Raw genomic sequence first — 26,604 nt, forward strand, 5'->3', positions numbered from 1 at the left:
GAAAACTAAAAGTATGGCTAACACTCCACATCATACATCTTTTTTTCCCTCTCCAGAGGTAACCATAATCTGAAGTTAGTAACATTTCCAGGCATCTTTTGGTACTTTTACAAGGTGTGTGGTGTGCGTGTGTGTGTGTGTATATATATTCGTAAATGATAATGTATACAACTGATTTTTGCTTTACAATTTTACATATGCGGCATTCCAATTTGATTTTTCACCAAATATCTCCCCCAGATTTAGGAATTAGTCCATATTGATACTTATAAAGTCTATGAATTTTAATTGCTATATAGATAGCATGCAATTTGTTCCTTTTCCTAATAAAAGATAGGTTGCTTACAAATTTTTGCTGTTGAACTGTGCTATGGTATCATTGTATATTTGTACGCAAATTTCTTATGGTAGAGACCTAGAAGGACAATGGTTGAATCCTTAGTTTTGCACATATTTACGTTTACTTAACATTGCCATGTGGTTCTCCAAAACAGGTTTAACATTTATACTCCCAGTAGAATTGCTTAAAATTTGTTTATCCGCCTTTCACCAATACTTTGATCTGCCAGGTTTTTACATTTTGGACAATCTTATGGGTGTCATTTATTCTGTATATAAATCTTTTGTCAGTTACATGGGTGTCAAAATTCATTCCCCTCATTTTCATTTGCGTTTTTACTTTATGTCTTTAATCATCCTGAAGTTTTTAAGTTTTATTGAATTCATTGTTCATTAAATTTTTTGTTTTTTTGTGTGTGTCTTAATAAATCATTCTACTTTAATATCATAAAGGCATTCTCCTATGTTTTCTTATAATAGTTTTATTTTTGCTTTGTATATTTAGGTCCTTCCACCTGGGACTTATTAAATATGTGCTGTTAATAGGGATCTAATTTTATCTTCCTCCATATGGATCGCCAATAGTCTTTGCCTCATTTATTGAATAATACCTGTCTTCTTACTGATGCTAATGCAACCCATACCATTTGCCAAATATCCAAATGTATGTGAGTCTGTATCTAGGCTTTCTATTCAGTTGCATTTGTCTATTTGCTGACACCTGAAACTATGCAATATTGTTTTAATTACTAGAGCTTTATAATAAATAAAAGTATCTTTCTGCTTGTATAACTAAAATGGTCTGGGCTTTTCAATCTTTAATTGTTCCTATGAATTTGAGAGAGCAATTAACCAAATTCCATTAAAAAAACTATATGAGAATTTGATTTGAATTGCATTGAATTTATAGAATATTTCAGTTCCTTATAATTTTCATATCCCAAATTGCTTATTATAATTTTGTTGTTTTATATAATGTTTTAGATTTACCCTATATATTAAATAAATTGATTGTTATTACTTTTTGTATTCCCTCCTGCCTTTTAAATTTCATTTTCATCTTGTGAAGACCGCCCTTTGAAATTCTTTCACTGAGTATCTGTGAATAGTAAAGGTTCTTTGTCTTTGTCAGAATATTTATTTTGCCATCACTCTTGGTAGTGAATACTGGCAGGCACTACCCAGATCCCTCTTCCTCAATGAAAGACTTATTTCCTGAGCTGCTGAGAGTGCAGCAAGCCAACACAATCCAGCTCTTGGCCATCTTCAGGAGTCCTTTAACCCAAGGTTGCACTCTTCTCCTTTGGCAGCGTTCATCCAGTGACTAAATGTCATAGGTGTATAAAGGCCCAGCCCAGTTCCCCTAACTCAAGACAGCTCTGAAGGGATATCCCAGATTCAAAACGAGGCCTTCACTGAGACGTCACTGCAGGTCAACTCTTCCCTCTGCTCAATCCTGCTTCCATTTCTTCTGCAGATGTTGTTCCCCAAAGCATTCCCTAACATACTCATTATACTCTTCTCTGACTCAGAGTATGCTTCCTGGGGAAGCCAACCTAAAACAGTTGGTGTCAGGAGTGGTTCAAGATAGTAGGCTAAGATGGGATTTATGATTTGAATCACAGGCCATGTGACTATCAATGAGGACCCCCTCGGTGGTAGGTGTAGGACACACAGACCTCGGCACAAAGTAACAGTGCAATAGTTAAAGCTTTCATCAGTAATGAAACTGGGGTGGTATTCTAATGTAACTGGGGTGGTATTCTAATTTATATACGAGTAGGTAAAATATATCAGGCATTTGAGAACTATGAGGGAAATAGTAACCTTAATGACAGTGGCATTGACTGTTATTGCTAAGTAAAATTGATTCTTTGAAAATAGCAAAAGGCTGAGATGGTTAATTGGCTATCAAAATCTAAGAGTAAATTCCAGAAGGCCTCTTTGGTCCATATAAAGAGGCTTTTATCTCCTGCAGGGGGAGGGCAGGAAAAGCACAGGAATAGGCCTGGTACTGAATCCTAAGTGCGGCAGAGCTCCGAAAGTGATTAGGAAACCCAGCTTGGTCGGCTATGCAAAGGTCGAGGTGCTTGATTGGAAGGAGATTCTGATGCAGGGGGAGGATCATCAGGTTTCAGTTAAAAGCAGGCAGATTACACATTAGAGGTAGAGAATGTGGGATGATTTGTTCACAAAGGAATGGAATCCAGAGGGCATAACAGAAATAAGAGACAGGGGAGGCTGGTACGGAAGTTCATCAGGCAACTGAAGGCACAGTTTGCGCAGCAACCAAGAAAAGGTGGGATGTGAGGCACAGAAGATGTAGAGGTGGGGAAAGGTTTCCAACAGAATTAAGCATGAATTTGCTGTTTGAGTCAATTGATCCAGTACCAAGTCTGTGAGTTCATTTTCCTCTTCCTTTTAGATTTCTCCTTTTTCTAAAAAAGTAAAACTGAGGGGGCCTTCCCCTGCTTTCCCTCCTTCTGCTTCCCTATTTTCCCTCGCATTCCCTTCCTTTTCTGCAGATCCTCTGCTTAGGATTGGGGCATTGGCCCCCGCAGGAGTGGGCGGGGAAGGGGCGGAGCGAACAGAGGTGGGCGGGTCCCGTCCTATGACGTCAGCCGTAAGGCGCTGCTGTCGTAAAAGGACGTCCGGTCCGTCTCCTAGTGTCCGGAACCGGCTGTCAGCCTCTCTGGCTGTTAGTACCTTCTTTCCCGGAGTCCTGGTCCACGAGTTGGATTTACTGCTGTCGCGGGTGGGCCTCACGCCATTCCCTGTCCCTCGGCCCCCTGAGTGAGTCCGGTCTCCCGGCGAAAGTGAGCGAGGTTTGCCCGGAGCGCGCACGAGGTAGGGTGTCCCGCGGGCGGGTGACGGTTGCGGGTCCCCGTTGCGGGTCCCCGAGCCGCCTGGCACCTCCGCCGCTTCTCCCCTTGGACGCCCCTCCGCCCCACTGGGTCCTCCAGCTCCAGGCTGGACTCCTAAAGCCGCAGTGCCCCGTGCCTGTTTCCTCATTTGGTGACACACTCAGTGCATGCAAGAAGTTGGAGTGTTACCGGAAAAGGGCTTGAACCCGTATAAGGCTGAGAAGAAGATTCACTCTTTTGAGCGTGCAGAACAAACTGGAGGAAAAAAAAATGAGATTTAACTTTATCAGAGGATTCAGAGGATATCTCTGAGGACGCAGAAAGTTAATCCGCATGATCACCTCGTGATTATTTTCTGAGGTTCTTTGGCCAGGGCAGCACGCCCTCTAGATTTTGTCATTTTACATATTGGAATGGTGCGTTAGTGGTCTGGGCGTTACGTTACCGAAGTAACCACCTATTAAATCTGGCTAATTTTCAGTTGCTACCGTACTGCTTACCACCTGTTTTTTTTTTTTTAATTGAGCATTCAGTTCAGAAAACTTCAGTTTAGAAAAATCTTGTATTTCAACTAAATGATGAAAATTAAACATACTCTTAAACGTAAATTTGAACCCCATTAAAATTACATGCTCACTGCGTGTAGAGGGAAGAGCATTTGTTAAAGAGTCAGAGCAATAATACCTTAAATATCTTCAGAATGTTTTGACTTTGTAGTTAATAAATAGTGTTATTTGTTGACTGTTAGATGTTTTGTTTACATATTACATAGGAAAAATTAAACTTGTTATACTTAAGGTGTTGGCAGCGTCAGGTCATCTGAATATATAGCTCAAAAAAGTGATATAAACTGGCTAAATAATGCTCTTATTAATGATTGTTTTTGCTAATGATACATGATTCATTTGTTTTAATGAGGTGCAGAATACTTTATCATTGGAGAAACTTTTTTCTTAGTGGGAAAAGAAAACTAGTTTGTCTTTTAGGGTAAATTTTTTTGACGTTTACATTTTTAGAATCGTTAGTGCCAATAAATGCGTTAAGGATCACCCGCTTCATTTGGAATAATATGTGCTTAACGTTTCATAAGGCTTAGAATGTGCTTAACTATCGAAAGGATAGAGTTTAACATTTAACAAGAAAAAGGACACTTTGTTATACTATTTCTTAGTTTATTAAAATAGTAAATGCAGTCAGTCAATTATATCTTTTCTGTTCTCTTGTGTCAAAATAGGGGAAAATGCCTAAAAAAAAGACTGGTGCGAGGAAGAAGGCTGAGAACCGCCGAGAACGTGAAAAACAACTAAGAGCATCAAGAAGCACTATAGATTTAGCTAAACATCCATGTAATGCCTCAATGGTATCAGCTTTTTTTGATATCAGTTGGTAGTTGGAAAAACTATATACTATTTTATCTGAAGTACACCTGAATAAAATTTTAGTGAAGACAGTGTTTTTGCATAAATTTTGTTGCTGAATTTAGTATCTCTGGCACGTCTGTTGATTTCACTGAGTGGCAGTGATTGTTGTTGGATTTTATATTATTTATAAAACCTAGCATATTACTTTACATACTGTTGGTGATAAAGGTAGATATTGGACAAGAATAGATAATAGAAACTTTCATTTTCCAGTTTCTTTAATGCCTTAGTCTTATTGGGTTTTCATCATATTTTCGTAGCAATTCTTTCATTTCTCTTTTCTGAACTTCCTACTTAACATCTGTTGGGTTCCTGTTCTATTACCTTATCTGCTTGTGCTAAGTGGGTTAGTCCTGATAATTTCTGGGCTGCTTTGAATGGTTGCTGCTTTTGAAATATGCTTTTTGAAATATGCAAAAAAGCAAACAATTAGGTCATCATTACCTCTTTCATTGACTGTAGAGTTATTCCAGTTCTATTTCCACGCTTTTCTTTGTTTTTCTTTTCCCACTGTTCCTGTTTTTTCCTTCTCCTTTTGTTTTGTCAAACATATGAATTGTTTAATGTAGCTTAGTTTAGCAAATGTTTATTGTGCATCTACTCTGTGCCAGGTATTATTTCAGACACTGTGGGTAGCGATACATAGATGAATTACATGGTCCCTATTTCCAGAAGTTTATAGCTCAGTTATGTTGTATATTAGGATTTGTTTGTTTATAAAATGACAGAAATCTAACTTAAATTAATCTTAGGGAAAAATAGTTTATTGAATGGATAATGGAATAACTCATATTGCTGGGAAGGGGAAGGATATACCTGGGACTCAGGGAAAATTGGAACCTGGAACAACTTGTAGTTCTATCTTTTGCTTTTGTTTCTTCTTCCTTATTAGTTCCATTTTTTCGTATTGTCTTACTCCATTTGTTGGGTTTCATAGTTACAGGTAGCTTGCATGTCTCACATCACATATTGTGCCTCAGAGAAGGAAAGAACTCTGAAAGGCTGGACTTCACCCAGTGCCTGTCCCAGGGCTAACATTTATTGGGGTTGGTTGGGTGAGGACAGATTACATAGCGCAGATGTGACAGTGAGGCTGTCTTCTGTGTTTAAGAGTCCTTTCCAGAGAAGAGAGGTTCTGAATGACTAGCATGCCTAAATATATATAATGACAGCTAGATTTTGGAAGTGCTTCAATAAAGGTACAATGTATTTATTAGGACTAAGAGGTGATAAAGTTGGCTGTGTGTGGAAGGGGTACACTTCACAGAGGAGGTGGGATTTTCACCAGAACTTTCAACAGGTAGGAGGCACTTTTCAGGGAAAAGTATTAGAATAAGTAAAGACATGGAGAAGAGAGAATATAAGACATATTTGGGGAATGGCTGACCATTAGTGACTTGAGTCTAAAAAGAATAGGCCAAGAAGGTTTGGAAAGTGATTAGGGGCCAGATTGTGGAGAGCTTTTAAAACCATGTTTAGGAATCTGGATTTTCTGTGAACTCTATTATTTTGTATTCTCTTTGGAACGGTGCATTAGATAAATGCATTATTTTAAGGGTCACCCACTTCATTTGGAATAATATGTGCTTAACGTTTCATAAGGCTTAGAATGTGCTTAACTATCAAAAGGATAGTTCTTGTGTTCATTCTGTGGTATTTTATTCCTTACAAACAATTGAAAAACAAACTACCAATGTATTTAGCCTCCTTTGTGATAATGCCACTTCTTTAGGGAGTCATATACCTGGAGTATCTCTCTCTTGCATACCTTTGTTATTTAAGCATGGGTAGGTGCTTGTATACATGGGTGGAGCTGGGGCTTTGGTGTAGTGTCACTTAAATTTTAACGTGAAAAGCAGGTTATTCTTTGTAATACAAGTAAATTTGCAGTTTTCAGTCAGCAGAAAAATTAATGTGATATTTTTATATGTTACAGGAATGTGACAAGTGTCAGAGGTAAATTTTATTTATTTTTCTATCTACCTTTAATAAAATTGTCCCTCTGACCTTTTATCTGACATTGACCATATTTTAAAATTTTATTTTACATGACAAGGCGGCAGAAGAATAGAGCATTTTGCTACTTTTGTAATTCTGTACAGAAGTTACCAATTTGTGCACAGTGTGGTAAGTATGTAATAATTAAGGACATATGCTTTTTATCAACTGGTAGTTCAACACTTTGAACTTGGGTGGGTTTGTTGCTATTGGTTACAGTGCTTACAATTGTTGATAATATTATGCCTTACCATTAACAAAATAACAAAACATGTTATTTTGCCTACCAAAAAACTATCAAGCCTTGGTTTTGTCTCTTTGATGTAATGCTGGAAAATAATTAAGGTACAATTTAGATACAGGTTACCAATAAGTGTTTTTAAACAGTGAAAGATCAGATTTCAGACATAACATTTGGTGATCCTGAACTTTTAGTTATACTACCTTAGTCTTGTCAGTATCTGTTTGTTTACTTATCTACATTTTGATTCCTGCTGATATTACCTGCAGTGTGTTAGACCATTGGGAATAATTTTATTCCACATTTACCTGGTACTTATTTTGTGATCAGTAGTTTTTGTGTTTGATGCTTACCATATGATTCATGAGTTTCCTCACATGTATTCCCAGGTGATTTAAATAGAGTTCTTAAGTCATGTGCCCGGTTCTTAAGTATAGGTGGAGACTTGTACCCCAAAATGATTATACAAAATAAAACTAAATGTTAGCAAGATGGGTGTTTCCCAAATAGTCTTCCACAGACTTCCTGAAATATTAATGGATATTTCTTGAAAAATATATATGGATATACATTTGAGAAATACTGCATGCATCCTCCTTTCATTCTCATCTGGGAGATTTCTATTATATATTTATATGTTAGAAGTTCTGAAGACTTGCAACAAAGAAACCCAATTAACTTTATTACTCTAGATTTACATCCCCCCCAACTTTCGATGAACAAATATCGCTTTTATTTATGAGATAATAATTTCAGGTAGAACAATTTGGGGTATGCTCATTTAAGTGTGTTTATATGTAATAATATTCCAGAAAGTTAGTAGTGTTTAGGGCTATATCCCTGAATATTTCTAATGTAGTTCTAGCTTTCAAAGAAGATCTTTTCAATTCCACAATTAATGAAAAAGAGAAAACTGGCCTATATGGAACACTCATATGGTAGTTTTTATAGCCTTGTGTTGCAAAAAGTAATGAATGTAGAGTGAGGAAATAGAGTTTGTGGAAGATTAATAGGTAAGTTCTTGCTAGGACTTACCCATATTTTCAATGTCTCTGGGCTTAAATTTTGTAGTGTTGTTAGATGGATACATTTCTCATTTACTGATTCTTAGTGTTGGACATGGAACAGTTGGGTAGCTGCTGCCTCTCATTTCCAGTTTCTCTTCCCATTTCCTACTAACTTTGTTCCTTAGGAAATCAAGATAATGGAAAATTGTTTCTTTTGTGTTCCATTTTGTGGAGTCTCAGATGGATGATTAATGTCATCATTAACTCTCACATAATATCTGATAAGCAAATTTCCTGATAGTGTTTTGAGTTGGTAATTTAATTTGCTTCTAGATCAGAGGTTTAGTGGCTGTGTGGTGATTTGTAGCTGTATCACCGTATTGTTTATTGTGCTTATTTGGGCACTATTTCAAAATTTTGTTGGGAAAATGTTTAACTGGGGGCTTTGTTGTAAATTTTTATGTTTGGATAAAATTACATTAACTCGATAAGTTACATAATCATTATTTGGTTTGGTTTGAGGTATTATTCTGTGGAAAGAAATAACTTCAAACCACAGTTTTTATTGTGAATTATAAAATGTAAAATTTATTATAAAAAGCATTCCTTTAAAAATTGTTTTGAATAATCTGAAGATTGATAAGTTTTTAAACTGTTAAAATGATCATTAGATTACAAAGCATAACCTGCAATTTCTGATTTAGTACAAGCAAATTAGCATATATATTATTGTATAGTTCATTTTACAGATTTATTAGTAAATGTGTAATCTGAAAAGTCTGATTTGAGTAATGAAGTCTCAGTTATATCCATTTTCTCTTTTTAGTTATGTAAGCAGTAAATACTGATTCAATTTCATTAGTTTTTAAATTATTTCCTCAGGAACTTGGGCTGGATAAAAGGAGGAATTCGTGAGTACTGGTATGTATTCCTTTGCGAGACTAACAGTGCAAATGTTTTTCTTCATTAGGGAAAACAAAGTGCATGATGAAGTCTTCAGACTGTGTCATAAAGCATGCTGGTGTATACAGTACTGGCCTTGCAATGGTGGTAAGCTTCTTATTATCTCTTAGACTAGTACGTTTTCAAGGATAAGAAAATGTCATTCTGATCAGTGATTATTTTTTTCTAAATATCATTGCTTTGTCCCTTGTTTCAATCAATCTGTAGTTATCTGGATTATCAGTGGCATTCTTTTTGTATGATTTTCCCTTAGTACCCACTTGTTTCTAGCTGCTTCTTTCTTTCTTATTAGGAAACATACAAGGCATGGAAACTTTTCATGCTGATCTAAACAGAATTTCATTTCTCAGTGGTACCTTTTTAAAATTTTATTATTATTATTATTATTACTGTACTTTAAGTTTTAGGGTACATGTGCACAACATGCAGGTTTGTTACATATGTATACATGTGCCATGTTGGTGTGCTGCACCCATTAACTCGTCATTTAGCATTAGGTATATCTCCTAATGCTATCCCTCCCCCCTCCCCCCACCCCACAACAGTCCCCGGTTTGTGGTGTGTGATGTTCCCCTTCCTGTGTCCATGTGTTCTCATTGTTCAATTCCCACCTATGAGTGAGAACATGCGGTGTTTGGTTTTTTGTCCTTGCGATAGTTTGCTAAGAATGATGGATTCCAGCTTCATCCGTGTCCCTACAAAGGACATGAACTCATCATTTTTTATGGCTGCATAGTATTCCATGGTGTATATGTGCCACATTTTCTTAATCCAGTCTATCATTGTTGGACATTTGGGTTGGTTCCAAGTCTTTGCTATTGTGAATATTGCCACAATAAACATACGTGTGCATGTGTCTTTATAGCAGCATGATTTATAATCCTTTGGGTATATACTCAGTGGTACCTTTCTAATATCTCTTAACCAGACTTCACAAAACAGTATTTAGTGTACCGAAAGCCCTGCTTAACCAACGTTTAAGCCTTTGGTTAAATAAGCAACTTAGTTCCAAATGAACCTAGGATAATAGTGTTCTTTAAAACTTTACATTTCAAAAAAGTGTGTATATTTAACATACCTCTGATTACATATAGGATTTTTTAAAGTAAATTCAGCTTTTTGAATAATAAAACCAATTGGATTATGTGATGTATTTTGCTCTTTTTCCTGAAACATGTTTTCCTTTTAAATATGAGTTAACCAGTTTTACTGTATTGTAGTATGATTTTATGTTCAAATAAAATTTTGTTCAAATTTTAATCCATGAGGAAAATGATACTATATTTATGTCAAATGGAATATTTTATTTATGGTAAATTTCCAAGAACATGTAAATTTCTATTATGAGGGAGACCTATGATATATTTCATATGTGCATATATTATAGAAGCAAGGAGTGAGAATTATCATCTTGTGAATTGCTCTTTAAGTATAGGATTGTCAAGTTATCTTTATTCAAAAACACTTTCAGTCTTCCTTGGTAGCTTAAGTTCAGCCAAATTCATTTTTTAAAATCACTGTGTTTTTTGAATGTGAATAATTTCTTCTTACATAAAGAAAACATTTAAATAGAGTCATATATCATTAGTTGTAAATTCTAGAAAAGTGATTTTCTGGATATCTTCTATTTGCCTCCCCAGATTCCCCCTGAGAACATCAGGAGAATAAGATCTGGGTGTTTATTCCTTCATCTCACTCCCTACCAGGTTATCCTGGTTTGGTTTTATCCTTTCTCTAAGGACCACAGTTCTCCCTATATGGCCAGGTAGTCCTCTCCTGTTTGTCCTAAGAACTTCCCTGTCCTCTACAAATTATCTCTTTAAAACTCTTCTAGATTACCTAGTTTGAGAGTACCATCTCTTTTTTGCAAGAACCCTGGCTGATCCAAGAGATATAGTTGATGATTTGCTAGCTATACTGATAACCCATTTTTGCAAGTCAAAAAACATTCTTCCTATTTGTTGTTTACTACATTTGTTTCAGAGCCTTGAATAATAGAATACTGAATTGAGATTCTGAAATCCTGGCTTTAAATCTCACCTCACCTGTAATCCAACTCGGGGACTTGGATTTAGTCTTGGGCCCCATGCTTTTCCTTTATAAAGGAAAGATTATCTGATCCTACTCTCTTAAGATTCTTTCTAGCTTTTAATATTCGGTAGGTGTCAATGTTTTATTGAAACATATTGTTATTGTCTTTTCTTGATATAGAATTGGAGAATCTTACCCTGTATTTTAGTTCTATATATTTTACTTTAAATTTTTTCCACAAAGAAGTGTAATTATTATTAAAACATAAGTTGTCATAAGAGAAAAAAAGAAGCTGGCAGAAGTTTCGTATTTCTCAGTAATTCTAGAAAAGCTATGCAAATATATTATATAGATAAGGTATTTTAAAAATCAGAAATGGTAGTATTTAAAAATTCAATGTAGTTACAGGAATTATTATAGACAAGAAAGCTTAAGCTGTTGGTTCCTTCAAACTTCATTTGAATTAAATTCATTTTGAGGAAAATACTTCCATCTCTTTGGCTTAATTAAATAATATTAGGATAAGTGTACAGTTTACCTTTTTTTCTTTTGATATGTAACTGAGTTTTGTATATTGTGGATAGCTGTTGTTTTTCAGAGAACCCTTTTTATTTTTGCCTTAGAGTGAGTAGTAAAATGTTTAAATGAAGCTGCCTACTATCATTGAGGGTTGATAAATTGCTAAATGTATACAATTTTGATGGTTGCCATGGTTAAACAATGGTTGCAGGTGGTCAGGTGATAATGATTATGTATTCTTGTTCCTTGGTTACAGGGTGCAATATGTGACTTCTGTGAAGCTTGGGTTTGCCATGGTAGGAAATGTCTCAGTACACATGCCTGTGCCTGCCCTCTTACCGATGCTGAGTGTGTTGAATGTGAACGAGGCGTGTGGGACCATGGTGAGTCATTAGACATAAGTAATGAGCTTTGTTATAGGTGAAGGTTGACTTTGAAACATTTTGAATGCTGTTTTCGAGATTTTTTTCAGGATACTGTCAATCCTAACTACTGGTACTGTTTTGATTATCAGTGTAGTTACAGAAGGGATCTATACTGTCAGTTATTGTCAATGCTAGTATTGTTTACCTAAACATGGAGGGAAGTTGTGGTGGAGCAGGTAGCCTCTTTGAGCATTGTGAGTGTTATATGGGTAGCTAGTGGAGAGTAAGAGCCCCCTTTTCTCAGTTTCAGTTCAGTTTCAAGGACTTCAACAGTTTTCATTTTAGCTTTTATCAGAATAAAAATGGCTGAACAATTTTGGTGTATCTCCAAAGTAACTTACCATCTCTTCTAAGCAGTATTATAGATACGAGTTTTTTTAAATTAAAGTTGATCTTAATTACATTTGTGTTTTTTTAATCCAATAGGAGGCAGAATATTCAGTTGTTCTTTTTGCCATAACTTTCTCTGTGAAGATGATCAATTTGAGCATCAAGCCAGCTGCCAGGTTTTAGAGGCAGAAACATTTAAATGTAAGTTTTTAAATATTAGATGTTCTTTATACCCAAGATTCTGAATAGTATAATTATTAATCTTAATGAAAAAGGAATCAAGTTTTTTTATACTGTTTCTCATGAACTGTAATTTAACTCAGTCTCTATTTTCTGTTTCTAGAAAACAAAACAGTCAGAATATAGTTGTAAATTTTTCAGCAGGGATGCCAGTGGCATATTGGTTGGGCCAGTTCTTCATTTTGTAGGCTTGATTTGATTAGGCATTGCAGGACTTACACCTTCCGTGGTTCAGAGTACCACATGTCATTTTTACCTTCAAATTATTATAAAAAACCAAACCTCACCCTTCTTCCTTCCCATTTCCAAATGCCCTCCCGTAAGAGATACCACCCTGTTTGTTTCTGCTAGTTGGTTCTAGTGATTCTTAGACAGGACCGTATATCAAAAAATACCTGTGGAGGTTTTAAAAATAATGTAGATGTCCAGGCCTCATCCCTGGAGATTCTATCTTTTAAGTCCGTGGTGGGTGCCAGGCACCTGTATTTAACCTATACACAAAATTCTCACGTATTTTCCAGTTGAGAGCCAGCATTGCTGACTGGGTAATAGTATCATCTTTACACATAGTTTCTTTCTTGGAAGGTTCATTGAAATGAGACACCATATAAAACAATAGTATGTGGTACTTGGCATTTAAAAAGCCCTTTTTAAATAGTAGTTACTATTATAGGAAAAAGACTGAAATTCCCCAGGTATTCTCTTCCTTTAATTTGGTTCTTGTTCTGGTATGAAATCCTAATTATTATACTTATTTATAAATTTAAAGTAGATAAGTCATCTCTGTGATATACATACGACATACATACTACACACACATAGACACACAATGTGTATGCATGTGTATATAATTCTTGCAATATTTATATATAAAATTCTCAAAGATTCAAAGAGCATCTCGAAGTATATAGCATTTTTGAGCCTTTCGTCGCCTTTTGCAGAATGTATAATAATAAATTTAATTATTTTATTTGCAGCATGGGAGCTTTGTGTGTTTTATAGCATTTGAACCCAAAAGACAGGCAGCTGTCTATAAGGCTATATTTCCATTGCAAGCTTTTAGTGATTTGATAAAAGACAAAAGAAAATTCTAAGAACCAATAACGGGATTTTAAAATTAATCCATTTCCCACAGGTGTTTCATGCAATCGGCTTGGTCAGCACTCATGTCTCCGTTGTAAGGTATACCAATGCATTTTTTTCTTTTTAGATTTTGTTTTTAATCTCTATACCCCTCCACCAGTCCTTGGATTATATGCAGCTATAATTAATTTATAAGGGACCTTAAAATTATGTAGTCTAATTCTTTTATTTTTGAGACTGTGGAATTGAAGTTGAGAAAGCTTACATGACTTTCCAATGGTCATCCAGTCACCTTGTAGTAGAGTTGTGGCTAGTGCACATTTCTCTGGAATCCTGGCTCTGTGTTTTTAGTGGAGAACATTCTGACCAAGATGATGAGAGTCTATTTTAATTAATGTCAAAATATACCTGCTTAGAAGAGTTTGGGTAAAGATTTCCAAATTTTTCTGTGTCCTTAGGCCTAGTCTCTAGCATTCGTTCGTCAAAGATTACTAAACAGATGCAGCCGATGCCCTTCCTCTCAGAAGCGTTTCTCTAGTTCTTATATTCCTAACCCTATGTCTTATTTATCTTCCAACTCTGTTCTGGTTTTACCAAATGGCGTTCAGGCATTATCTGTGTTTTCTTTGTCTGGAATACTTTTCCATCTTGGCTTACCCTATTGCGCTCCCATTCTTCATATGGCGATTAAGACTTCGTGTCTCTAAGATGCCTTTCCCAAATCCCATGTCTGCTTTAGTGCCCTTCCCTCTGCACTTCCCGTTCAGTGCTTAGTGTCTTGTAATTGCCTTTTCACTGTCTCCATCCCTAGTTAGACCATACACTGTGGAGAGTAAATAGGCTGTTCACCATTATTTCATTTCATCAGGGACCTTATGAGTACTGAAATATTTGTGAACAGCTAAATGTACTTACATGTCATACTCAATATAGTTAGTCTGCCTTTTGTTAGATCATTGTTCAGAAGGGTCCTGACAAAAACCATTTCTGTTAAGAAAATGAAATGAGAAGTGTGACTGCTCCCAACAAAATTGTTAATCTCACTGCCTTAAGAAAGCTATATCTTTAAAACACTGAATACTGTCTTTTTGTATATTTTTACACTTTTATTTATTTACTTTATTTTGCTTCTCCTATACAGGCTTGTTTCTGTGATGATCATACAAGGAGCAAAGTGTTTAAGCAAGAAAAAGGAAAACAGCCTCCTTGTCCTAAATGTGGGCATGAAACTCAGGAGACTAAGGACCTTAGCATGTCAAGTAAGGCCCTTAAGATACTAAGGAAGTGATTTTTGCTTTCATACTTAGACAAAGTTTATCTTTTTTTTTTTTTTGGTCTGTTTTTCTTATTGCCTCTTCTTATTTGAAAAGATGAATGTGTTCTTTTAAGCAAGTGGAATTTTACAGCTTAGGAAAATATGTGGGTAAAGTTTTTCAGTTTTACTTGAATATACCAATATTCATTTTGATATTTGTATTTGCCTTAGTTAATGACAGCAAATACTGAAATTTAAGATAAAGAGTGATTTTTTTTTTATTTTTGTTGAGGCTTCCTTGTTAAATAGTTGAGTAGCTATAATTCCTTAATATTAAAGTGGTGGTAATCTTAAGTACCTAGAAGTCAAATTCACTCTGAAGCTATCTTAGGTGTGTGGTATTTGAGCACCTATGTTTATTTATGTAATATAGCACTACTATAGGAAATTATTTTATGGTTTTTATGTAACTTTTTTTGTGAAGGAATAAGCATGCTTATAGTAATGCAGCTCCCAATTTTGTTAAAGAGAAGTTTGACTCTTAACCAAACATATCAGAATGGAACCATAATTCTAAGTGACTGACTGCTTTGTTTAATCACAGATGTAGTTGCATGGTGAGGTGAGACTGATGATTTTGCTGATCTTCTGCACTGAACTTTGTGTCACTACTAAGGCAGAAGAAATGACAGGCTTTGTTTTTAAGGGCATCTGCGTTGTAAAATAGCTGTCTTAAGAAAAATGTACTGATACGAAATCAACTGTATTCTGTGATTTATGTGATTTGAAAATAAACTGTCAGTGGCCAAACGGAAGGTATTTTCGTTTTAAACATGCCTTAATACCTTTGGAGTGGTCTGTTGGTCTAATTTGTTTTCTAGATTTAATGAAATGACACTGTAATTTTTATTTTTTATGGTGTTGTATATAGACTCAGGTGAAAAAATTAGGAAAATGTGACCTATTTTTTCATTTGGGATTGAAGCAGCCAATGAAATCCATGAAATTTTATAGAGGAAGATGAGAATGTAGAGAACTGGAACTAACAAAATGCCTTGTACTTGTCTGTCTTCTATAGCACGCTCCCTGAAATTTGGCAGGCAGACTGGAGGTGAAGAGGGAGATGGAGCTTCTGGGTATGATGCTTATTGGAAGAACCTTTCATCTGATAAGTATGGTGATACCAGCTACCACGATGAGGAGGAGGATGAGTATGAAGCAGAGGATGATGAAGAGGAAGAAGATGAAGGCAGAAAGGATTCAGACACTGAGTCATCAGATTTGTTTACTAATTTGAATTTAGGAAGGACCTATGCTAGTGGCTATGCTCACTATGAGGAACAAGAGAACTAGGGGAGCTGCTCTGGTGGCCGTGTGTGAGGGGAGCAGGAGTGAGTATGTGTGCTTGATGAATTGTATGTGGTTGTTCAAAAGTACCTTAGCCACTTAGCCTTGTGCAGAAGACTAGTTACACTTAATGGGCCAAGCAATAGGGTGTAGCGTTTTTATAGAACTGATAATCAGGCTTATGGCATAAGAAAAATGAGTTTCAAATTTAAGATGTTTATTGATCGAAGCAATTGAAGTATCATGGATTGGATTGTTACTGATTTCAGTAAAGTATGTTTTGCCAATTAGATACATATATACAAGATAAAGGAATAGGATGGTAATATATTTGTTTGAAATTAAATTACTGTTTTTATTAAAAAATACTGCTTCATTCATTTGTCTGATTTTGTAAAATGTAATGAGTAAAATGAATTACTGTATTTTTCCTTTTATGTCCACAGAATGAGAGTCATATGTTGTTATATTCTAAATTTTCATTAAATATTCATGTCACCTTGAGTTGTCATGATAAGTATGTTTTAGTATTTGACTTATTCTTCTCTTTCTTCACAATGTATGTCCTGAGTGGTACCTATTATTGATGCCTTAAATGTATTGATAAGGTGACTAGTTAGCCATTTTTCAGAGATACAGTATCAGAAATCGTATTATTACAGAAGCTTTACCCAGGACATTTTATTTCCTTTGAATAAATCTATTATTTCACTTAAATACTTTTGACATTATATTTAATTTTTTGTTCTGTATTTTCAGTTTGTTTTGGAAAGCATTCTAATTTTTTTACAAACTGCTTCAGTTTTCACATATATGGAAACAGGTAATAGAGACTGTGTGGTATACACTTAAAGATAAGCAGCCCAGACCCCATCATTGATAGGTGGAGGACAGTCCTATCACAAGACCCAGTTGTTTCAACTTAACACTGGCATTTAATAGGGATTGGGTAGTTGTAGAAGGAGAGACAATATCTGATTGCCTGACATTTTAGATGTATGGAGAAAATTGTAGCTATGAGGATAACAGGGTTGGATGGCCATTGTTAAGCCATTTTTGTTCTATAGAAGCATACTTAACAGCCAAGAACAATAACAGGCAATGGAAAGCCAGGTGTCAAAGTTAGAGGGCCTCTGGTGGCATGTGAAAAAGCTTTTCACCTTTTGCAGTAGGACAGCTTGAAAAAACCGAGGAGCAAGCCCAAGACTTAATAGTTTCAAAGGATAAACTTTAAAGACAGTTGCCAGCCAAGGCAAGTCTATTATGCCAGCATCAGCAAACTGCTTGGGAAAACCTGTGACCCTGACAAATTAGATGGAGACATCTGAATCGATGGTGCTGGAGATTTTTACTCCCCAGACTCCTGCATTTCTGAGTTTGCAGTCATAGCCCGCCCCTCCATGTTAAGGGCAAGCACTCCCCACTTCATTCTCAGGCTGGATGACAACGCAGAGGCTTTTTTCCTCAGGAAACATGCTCTCTTCAAGACTTGCCCTATCTCTAGGCCATTATAGTTAGTATCTCCAGGCCTAAAATTAGGGTTAAGTGACGATAAAGTTAAGCAAAACTCAGTTGAGGTGCTGGAACTGAAGTGGGAGGAAACAAGACTATGCCCCAAAAGAACTGCAAGAATTAGGAAGAGTTGGAGGAATATGCTTGAGATTGGAATCAGTGCTTAAGAGGGTCAAAACATAAAATTAGGAGTTTGATGGCAGCCCTGACACTGGATCTTTGGATTGCTAAGAGTTAAATTAGAGGGTTTTAATAACCCGGCTAGGATCCTGTGAGATGGTGTGAACTCATTACCAGGATGGCTTCTTGAAATATGGAAAAAGTATTGGTCCTTTCTGAGCAAAGTTGAAACACTGGGATTACTGTGACATGGTGGAAGAATGGATTTAAAAGGTTAAGGGAATTGGGTATGCTGGAATGGATTGGAAGATGAGATGATTATGTTCCATGGGAAGGCTCAGTGGACACACCATTTAACAGTGCCATAGAAATGTGCACTGATGATGGGGTATAAGCATCTCTAAAAACGTGTGGTAGCTCATGGTAGGCCATATCAGACAGTAGGAAAAGAAAACAGAGTTCAGCTTGCTGATGGCAATGTATGACAAGATTCTGAAAAATAGTGGCTAAAGTGGCAGTGCCCAACTGCCAAAAGTCAGGGGGTTACAGTTAATGAGAAAGTGAGAGTGGTAGTCAAGGGGTCCTAACCTGCAAAGAGTTATGGAGAAGGCTAATGTAACACAGCACTTTAGGGACAAAACAAATGGGTAGCCAACAAGAATACTACTCAGTTTTTCCCATTAGATAAAATTAAGGATGGATTACATGGAAGCTAAGGGTAGTCACCCCAATAAAAATAAAGCATCCGTTGCTCAGTTTCTGGACCTGAGTCACTTTTCAGACCTGGAGCCCAGACTGAAGAGGTGGCTGGGTCCCAGGAGGAAAGACAGGACACCATGGCATTTGTACAAGGTAATGATTCCTTTTGGTGTTAACTCAAAGGGACCCACAGCCATTTGCTCTGGTAATTCTAAGCTTAGGAAAGGGGAAGTATAAGGGATTTCAAGGATTGTTGAACATAGAATCTGAATTGACATTGATATCCAGATACTCAGTGTCCCTGTTGCTCCTTTGTAGGGGGTGAGGGAGGAGTTGGGTTATACCAGGAGTCCTGGGCAAGTTTAAGCTTACAGTGGTTTCACAGCATGTGTGGAGGGCCAAGTGAAGCCTCTGACACTGCCTACCCTTGTATCTTCTCACTTCAGCCAGATAGTAATACACAATAGTATCACTTGGCAGGACGCAGTACCACCTTAGGGATCTAAAAGATGCAGAGATGATCGTCTCATCACATCTGTTAATTCACCATTTTGGCCCCTGCAGAAACTTTATGGATCCTAGAAGATGGCTACAAACAAGCTCAACGAAGTAATATCCTTGATTGCAACTTCTATGCTAGATGTGATATCTTTGTTAGAGCAGATACACATGACCCAAGTGTATGGAATATCATCTTGGTTCATGCAAATGTATTCTTCTCTTTCAATAAGAGAAGGGAATCAGAAACAATTTGCATTTACACAGAATGGGCAACAATATATATTTACAGTTTTGTAAACTATGCCACTTTATCCTAAAGAACATAGATCTGTTACAATGACTATGTTGAGGCTGGATGAACAAGTGGCTAGAACATTGAGAACTTGGTAGGAGACGTGTTCCAGAGGGAGGAGATAAATTTTACGAACTTTCAGTGGATAAACCTTATAAATTTTTTGCCATACTCATAAAATTTTCAGGGTTCCAATGGTGAGGGACAGTTTGGTGCATCCGCTCTAAAGTATAAAGCAAATGACTACATGCATTCTCTTACTCTGAGGAAGGAAGAACAATGCCTGGTGAGCCATCCTGAGTTCTGGAGGCAGCATATGTCACACCTGAGGATAGTGTCCTGGCCAGTGTAACAGTTGATGCAAAAGGCTGCCTGTTTTAAGTGGAGCCCCCAGCAGGAAAGAGTTCTGCAGCTGGTCTAGGTTGCAGTGGAAGTAGCTCTGCTTTCTGGGCCATAGAGTAGATGCTATTATATTGGAGATATTAGTGATGAGATAAGTTGTGTTGTAGCAAGCCGCAGTAGGAGAGTCACAATGCTCATCTCTGGGATATAGAGGAAGCTTACGCCATCTGCATTTAGAGATTCATATACTCCCAGAGGCAGACAGAATGGTTTCCAACTTACCAAGGCCTATCTAGTTACCACCACTGCCAAATGTCACCTGTCAGCAGCAGGGGCAACTGCTGCACCGTTGATGGGGTATCATCACTTTGGGAGACAAATCAGAGCGGCCACCCCAGAAAGGCTAGTGGTTCATTATCAGTGGAATAGATCCACATTCTTGAAATGGGCTTACCTTTCCTTCCTGCAGGGCCTCATCCAGCATTGGTACCTGGGGGCTTATGGAATGTTTGATTCACTGGCATGAAATCCCACATAATATGTGTCAGGCCATGGAATCATCTTTAAAGTAAAGAAGGTTGGAGTAATAGGCCTGTGACCATGGGATTCACTGTATCCTATAGTGCACCACCCAGAAACTTCCTCCCTGATGATGTGATGCAGTGGTGTGCTGAAAACACACTGAAGCAGCAGTTCAGAGGCAATACTCTATAAGAATTTCATACCATCCTTCAAGTTACAGATATGCATTGACTCACAGGTATTTCTATTCCAATGTGTTTCCAATAGATAAAACGCATGTGTGGTAGGTTGAATAGTGTCACCCCAAAAGTCATGTTCTTCTGGAATGTCAGAATGTGACCTTATTTGGAAGTACGGTCTCTGCAGATGTAATTAGCTAAGATGTAGTCACGCTGGGTTAGGGTAGGCTCATATCCAAAGATGATGAGAGGACACACAAGACACACAAGGAAAAAAGCCATGAGAAGATGGAGTCAGAGATTGGTGTGATTCATCTACAAGCCAAGGAATGCTAAGCATTGCCCGCAACCACCAGAAGTGAGAAGAGAAGCATAGAACAGATTATCCCTCAGACCCTCTAAAAGTGATAAACCCTGCCAACACCTTGATATTGAACGTCTGGCCTCCTGAATGGCGAGAGAATACATTTTCTGTTGTTTTAAGTCATCCAGTTTGTGATAATTTGTTATAGCAACCCTAGGAAGCTAATATGCCATGGGAATTAGGGGTGGAAGCAGGAGTTGCCGTCGCTTCCAGTGATTCACTGGGGAACATTATGCTTCCCATCTCTACACTCCTGGGTTCTGAATGACTAGAATTCTATGTCCTCAGAGGGGATACCTTTCTTCAGGGGACCCAATAATTGCCACCATTGGATTATAAACTATGCTTGCCACCTTGGTATTTGTGACTTTTTATGTCTAGGGACTAAAAGCCAAGAAGAGAAATCACTGTCTTGGCAGAGATATGTGCCTTTCTTCATCAGAAGGAGGTAGGGCTGCTCTTACATGATGGGGATAGGGAGGATTATAAGTGGAATCCAGGCAACTCACTTGAGTTTTTTAGGTGCTCCTTTGCCCACTTGTGGTGATAAATGAACATATATGGACATAGCCAACAGCCCCAGGCTATGGAGGGCATAATGACTAGATGGTTCCAGATGAGGGTTTGGGTCATGCCACCAGATAATTACCAAGACTAGCAGAGGTAGTAGTTGTCAGGTAAGTTTAGGACCTGCCCCAGCTTCAGAGAGCTGCCTTGGCTGAAATCAAATCCTTCCCAGAGCAGAGCATGCATCTGGTGACCAAGTGACTGGTCTGGCTAATTTAGCTCAACACGGCCCATCATGACAAATAGCTATGAAGTTACTATCTCTATACAGAATCTAATAGCTGACACTTAAGAATATGGGGGTATATACGCTTCTTCCTCTGCATTTTGGTCATGGTTTGGCAAACTCCTTGTTGGAATATTGTAATGATGTATGTAAGGTTGACCTTTATAAGTCACCTACAAGCTTCTACTCATGCAAAATATATTAGTCCATTTTCGAAAGTGAATAGACCATATAGCATGCTCACCTGTGCTTTAGAGAATGACTGGTTACTTATTTGCCTAATGGGAATAATTCAAAGAATGAAGCTTAATATATTAAGCCTTAATAGTATTTTGTGGAACCAGACATAGCACAATGCTAAATCAGGCATATGGAAGCATTTTAAATAAGAAATACAATGTAGATGGAGGCAAGAGCTTTTTTTTTTTTTCTTTTTTGAGATGGCGTCCCAGTCTGTTGCCGAAGCTGGAGTGTAGTGGCCTGAACTCGGCTCACTGAAACCTCCGCCTCCGGGGTCAAGTGATTCTCCTGCCTTAGCCTCCCAAACAGCTGGGATTACAGGCATGCACCACCACGCCTGGCTAACTTTTATATTTTTAGTAGAGATGGGGTTTCACCATTTTGGCCAGGCTGGTCCGGGACTCCTGACCTGAGGTGATTTGCCCGCTTTGACCTCCCAAAGTGCTGTGATTACAGGCATGAGCCACCATGCCCGGCCTGGGAATTTTTGATAAAGAGCTTTGGTGGGAAAGCAAAATAATATACTAACTGCAATTTGCTAATTTGTATAACTCAATTTAGCCACTAAACAGCAGCACTTTTACATTAAATTCAGGTAAAAATTCAGTTAGCACTTGCTACACACCTATCATCAAAATACTAGAATACTAGGATAGATGAAAGATTTAAAGGTAAATACAGTATTATGTAAGCCGTTAAAGCTTAAATTTTATTTGAGAAAATAAGATGCAATACAAGGTTAATAGTAGCTAACATTTGCTATGTGTTCTCTGTACTGCCCAAGCTGCTTTACCTGCATAGGCACTTTGAATTCTCACAACAGAGGTAGGGTACAGTATTTAGCTCCCTAAGCAAGCCAGGCCAGTCTCCTCACCCCGCTCTGTCTAGAGCTCTTCTAGAAGCAAACTGCCTGTGCTCCTCCTGTGGTCATGGAACCAGAGCACTGTTGCTGCTGTTGCTGTCACTACAAACTAAAGGATCCGCTGCACCAGTGGAGACCACTGCCTCTTGTCACTTGTGGGTACAACCTGACGGCATCTCTGGTCACATGTCCTGGGGCTTTTTTATTGCCACTGAGGTATGCCATACAGTTGGATTTGCTTTGGGTCCACTTTTGTGTAATGGAGAAGTGCAGGCATCGTAAAGCCTCATGGGAGTGACCTCTAACTAATGGGAAACAGAAATTAGTGGATAAACTTATTCCCTCTTCTCCCCTTTCACGGTAACTTCAAATGTTCTCTCTGAAGGCGTCCTGTGAAATCACGAAATTGGCTTGTCACAGACTCTGGCCATACAGGAACCTACCCTGTGAGGTTTCTCTCCCCTCTTCACCACTTTGTTTCTCTTTCACTTACTCCTGCTTCTGTGGGACTGCACATTTAGTATTTTCTGAAGAAACTGGGCTAATGCAGGTGGAAGGTACTAATACCAGACTGAATGTGGGCTCAAGAAAAGTACAAAGAAAATGTAGAATGCAGAAAGGTAGAAATAAAAACTGGGGTCACTGTGGAAGGATTTAAGGATATTCTAGGCTGGACACCGAGGGCTCCCGCCTGTAATCCCAGCACTTTGGGAAGTCAAGGCAGGTGGATCACCTGAGCTCAGGAATTCGAGACCAGCCTGGCCAACATGGCAAAACCCCATTTCTACTAAAAAACAAAAATTAGCCAGGCATGGTGGTGGGCTCTTGTAATCCCAGCTACTCTGGAGGCTGAGGCAGGAGAATTGCTTGAATCCAGGAGTCAGAGGTTTCAGTGAGCCAAGATCGCGCCACTGCACTCCAACCTGGGTGACAGAGAGAGACAAGAAAAAAAAAAAAAAAGATATTCTACATGGGGAGGAACTTGCTATGTATGAACCACACTAAACAAAGGAAACATTTTTTCAAATAAACAAACCTAGAATGTGTTCTTTAAATCAATAAATAATCTTGAAGGTGATTTATATTTTTTGATGAAATTTATGTTATTCAATATTTTCTTTAGAAGCTATTTGACTTTTGTAGGCATACCGTAATTTTGGTTCAAAATTGATTTTACTTTGTTAGCTCAGCATCACTGGCTCCAAACGATTCCTAGCTTTCCTACTTAAATGTAGGAATGTTTGAAAAATCAGGATTTATTACATTTTGAAGATACATGTGTGTAATTCTAAAAGAATACTTTTCAAAAGTACTCGCAGAACCTTTAGAATAAATTAATCATTTTCCCAACTGATTTCAAAGGAGCAGCATATATTTTCGATATAAAATTACTGATATGTTTGCATGTATTTTACTGATTCATTTTTAATTTTGGGATCAAATACAGCTTCAAGTTCTGAGTTTATCACTTCTTAAATATTGAGATCTTTTCCTAAGTTTCCTCATCTATAAGGAGAGGGTAATATCTCAGAAGGCTATTTTGATGATTAAATTAGATAAGTGCGTCTGAATTCTTTAGCACTATTTTAGGCATAATACATCATAGCTCATAGTTAAATCTCTGATAGGGCAGAAACTTAGAACTTAACCAATGAGTCAGCGAAAATCATGCTATGCTATGGGTGTCCGTGTGTGAGGGTAATGATTTTAGCCTAAGATGGTACTGCTATTTTAATACACGTGGAAATTTGGCCAGTGTGTTTGTGGTGGTGGTTTTACAAGAGAGGAATGGTTTGAATTTTATCTCTCTGTATATATGCTTTGGCTGCCAGACAGCTCAATTATTATAGCTTCCTGTAGTCTATGCTGTCTACTGAAATTATTATCCCTGGCCTTCACTCTTTTTTTTAATAGCTATATTGAGGTATAATTGATGTATTCAATGTACAATTTGACAAGTTTTGATATATGTATATATCCATGAAATCATCACCACAATAAACATCACTCCAAAAATTTTCTTTTGCAATCCCTCTCTCCAGTCTCTTCTCTCAACTCCCATCTACTCTGGACCCAGGCAACAATTAATCTGTTTCTTGTCACTACAAATTAGTTTGTATTTCTAGAATTTTATATTAACGGAATCATGCAGTGTGTACTCATTATTGTTTTGGATTTTTTTTTTAACTGAGCTTAATTATTTTGAGATTTACCATGTAGTTCGTTCCCTTTTTTGCTGAGTGGCATTCCATTGTATAGATATACCACAAGTTGTTTATCCATTTGCTTGTTTCTTGACATTTGGGTTGTTTCCAGTTTTTGGCTATTACAAATAAAACTACTGTTTATATTCACATACAAGTTTTGGTATTAACATATGCTTTCATTTCTTTAGGTTGAACATATAGGTGTGGAAAGGCTAGAACATATTTTTAAAAACTGCCAAACTGTTTTTTAAGATGACTGTATCTTGTTACATTTCCAGCCAACTTCTCTTTATTCTTGCCAGCACATGATATGCAATCTTTTCAATTTTAGCTCTAATGGGTGTGCTATTAGGCAATAAACATTTAGGATTGTTATATTATGATTGAGCCTTTAATCATTATGAAATAACTCCCTCACCCTGATCCCCAATAATATTCTTTGTTCTGAAATTTATTTTATCGGATATTTTTATAGCCACTCCAGCTATCTTATGATTAGTTTAAATGTGGTTTATATTTTTCTAGCCTTTTACTTTTAATCGTTCATGCCTATATACTCAAAGTAAGTTTCTTATAGGCAGCGTGTAGTTAGGCCTTGCATTTTTATCCAATCTGACAATCTGTCTTCTAATTGGAGTGTTTAGGTCATTTACATTTAATATGACTATCTATAGTTTGGCTTATAGTTATCATCCTGCTATTGTTTTCTGTTTGTCCCATATTGTCTGTGTTTCCTATATTCTCCTGTTTTTAAAAAAAATTTGTTTGGATTAACTAAATTTTTTTATGATTTCATGTTATATCCTTGGTTGGCCTATAAGCTATAGTTCGTTGTTTTATTGTTTTAGTGGTTGCTTTAGAGTTTATAGTACACACATCTTTAACCTATCACAACCTTTCTTCAAGTGATATTTTAACATCTCATGTACTGTACAAGAGCCTTATATATTCTTAATTCTTGTAAATTTATAATTTTTTTCTCCCATTTCTCGCCTCTGGATATTCGTGCTATTGTCATGTGCTTTACGTTTTACATAAATTATAAACTCCACACTACATTAATAAGCCTAGCTGCAAGTCCACCCAGACTCCGTTCTTTCTCTTCAGGGAGTCCACTGGGCTCCACCTGGGTTTCGCCACCCTACACTGTGGCCTGCAAAATCTCTTAAGGTAGTAAGTAGTTTGGGTAATTATAAGACTAACTCTATTTGTTTTTCATCTTTTAGAAGTTATTGTCTCTTTACTTGATACCCAGTATCTTAAAAATTGTTATTTCTTATATTTTGTGTGTTTTTAAATTTCTTTCAAGTGGGAGAGTAAATCTTACCCATGCTACTTTATTCTGGCTGAGGTGACAGCTGTGATCCAGATATATTTTAATGCATAGAAACTAGTCCATTAGACATGACTTTCCTTTGGAATATTATTTTTCATACACGTTTATAAAGATTCTTTTAGTATTTTTAATCCACCAAAGAAAAAAATGCATGGCAATAAACTACTTGCAGTACAGTGTGTATCTATTCCTAACAAAGTAAACTTAGTAATATTAGTAAACTTGCCTTAAAAAATCTTGTCAGTGGTTTTCCATCAGTAAACTAAAAATAATTCTTATTACCGCCCTTACATTTAGTAGATATTTATAAGTTTAAAAAATTATTGTTATTGAAGGTTTAATGTAAGTATAGATTTTGCTTGTCAGGAGAAACCAGGGCAATCAGTGATCCTTCTTTTTTCTTAATTTTTAAAAGTTACAGTTTTATATTCAGAGAAGTTCAAGGCTAACTTGTAAGACTCTTATAGTTTTGATGAGAAAACATTTTATTCCTACTAATATCTGTACCCTAATAAAAGTTAAGCCTCTATTGCTTCATGGTGACTGAGAAGGTATAAACGGAAAGAATAGAT

General features: G+C 36.9%; 1 protein-coding gene across 1 annotated transcript; it reads left to right on the forward strand.

Annotated features, from left to right (window-relative positions):
- The first annotated feature begins 756 nt into the window (after nt 1-756).
- ZNF330 (zinc finger protein 330) lies at nt 757-16,581 on the forward strand. The gene is made up of 10 exons (XM_003820691.5): nt 757-3,186; nt 4,438-4,563; nt 6,561-6,580; nt 6,681-6,751; nt 8,841-8,920; nt 11,640-11,766; nt 12,235-12,339; nt 13,514-13,560; nt 14,603-14,720; nt 15,795-16,581. The coding sequence occupies exons 2-10, from the start codon at nt 4,444-4,446 to the stop codon at nt 16,067-16,069; spliced, it is 963 nt and encodes a 320-aa protein (XP_003820739.1). The 5' UTR covers nt 757-3,186; nt 4,438-4,443; the 3' UTR covers nt 16,070-16,581.
- Nucleotides 16,582-26,604: the final 10,023 nt, after the last annotated feature.

Source organism: Pan paniscus, chromosome 3, assembly GCF_029289425.2.
Source record: "Pan paniscus chromosome 3, NHGRI_mPanPan1-v2.0_pri, whole genome shotgun sequence".
Classification (NCBI taxonomy): Eukaryota; Metazoa; Chordata; class Mammalia; order Primates; family Hominidae; genus Pan; species Pan paniscus.

Coding starts and splice junctions, on each gene's coding strand:
- ZNF330 (XM_003820691.5), top strand. CDS start 4,444: ATGCCTAAAAAAAAGACTGGTGCGAGGAAGAAGGCTGAGAACCGCCGA. Junction 13,561..14,602: donor ACTCATGTCTCCGTTGTAAG/GTATACCAATGC, acceptor TCTCCTATACAG/GCTTGTTTCTGTGATGATCA. Junction 14,721..15,794: donor TAAGGACCTTAGCATGTCAA/GTAAGGCCCTTA, acceptor TGTCTTCTATAG/CACGCTCCCTGAAATTTGGC.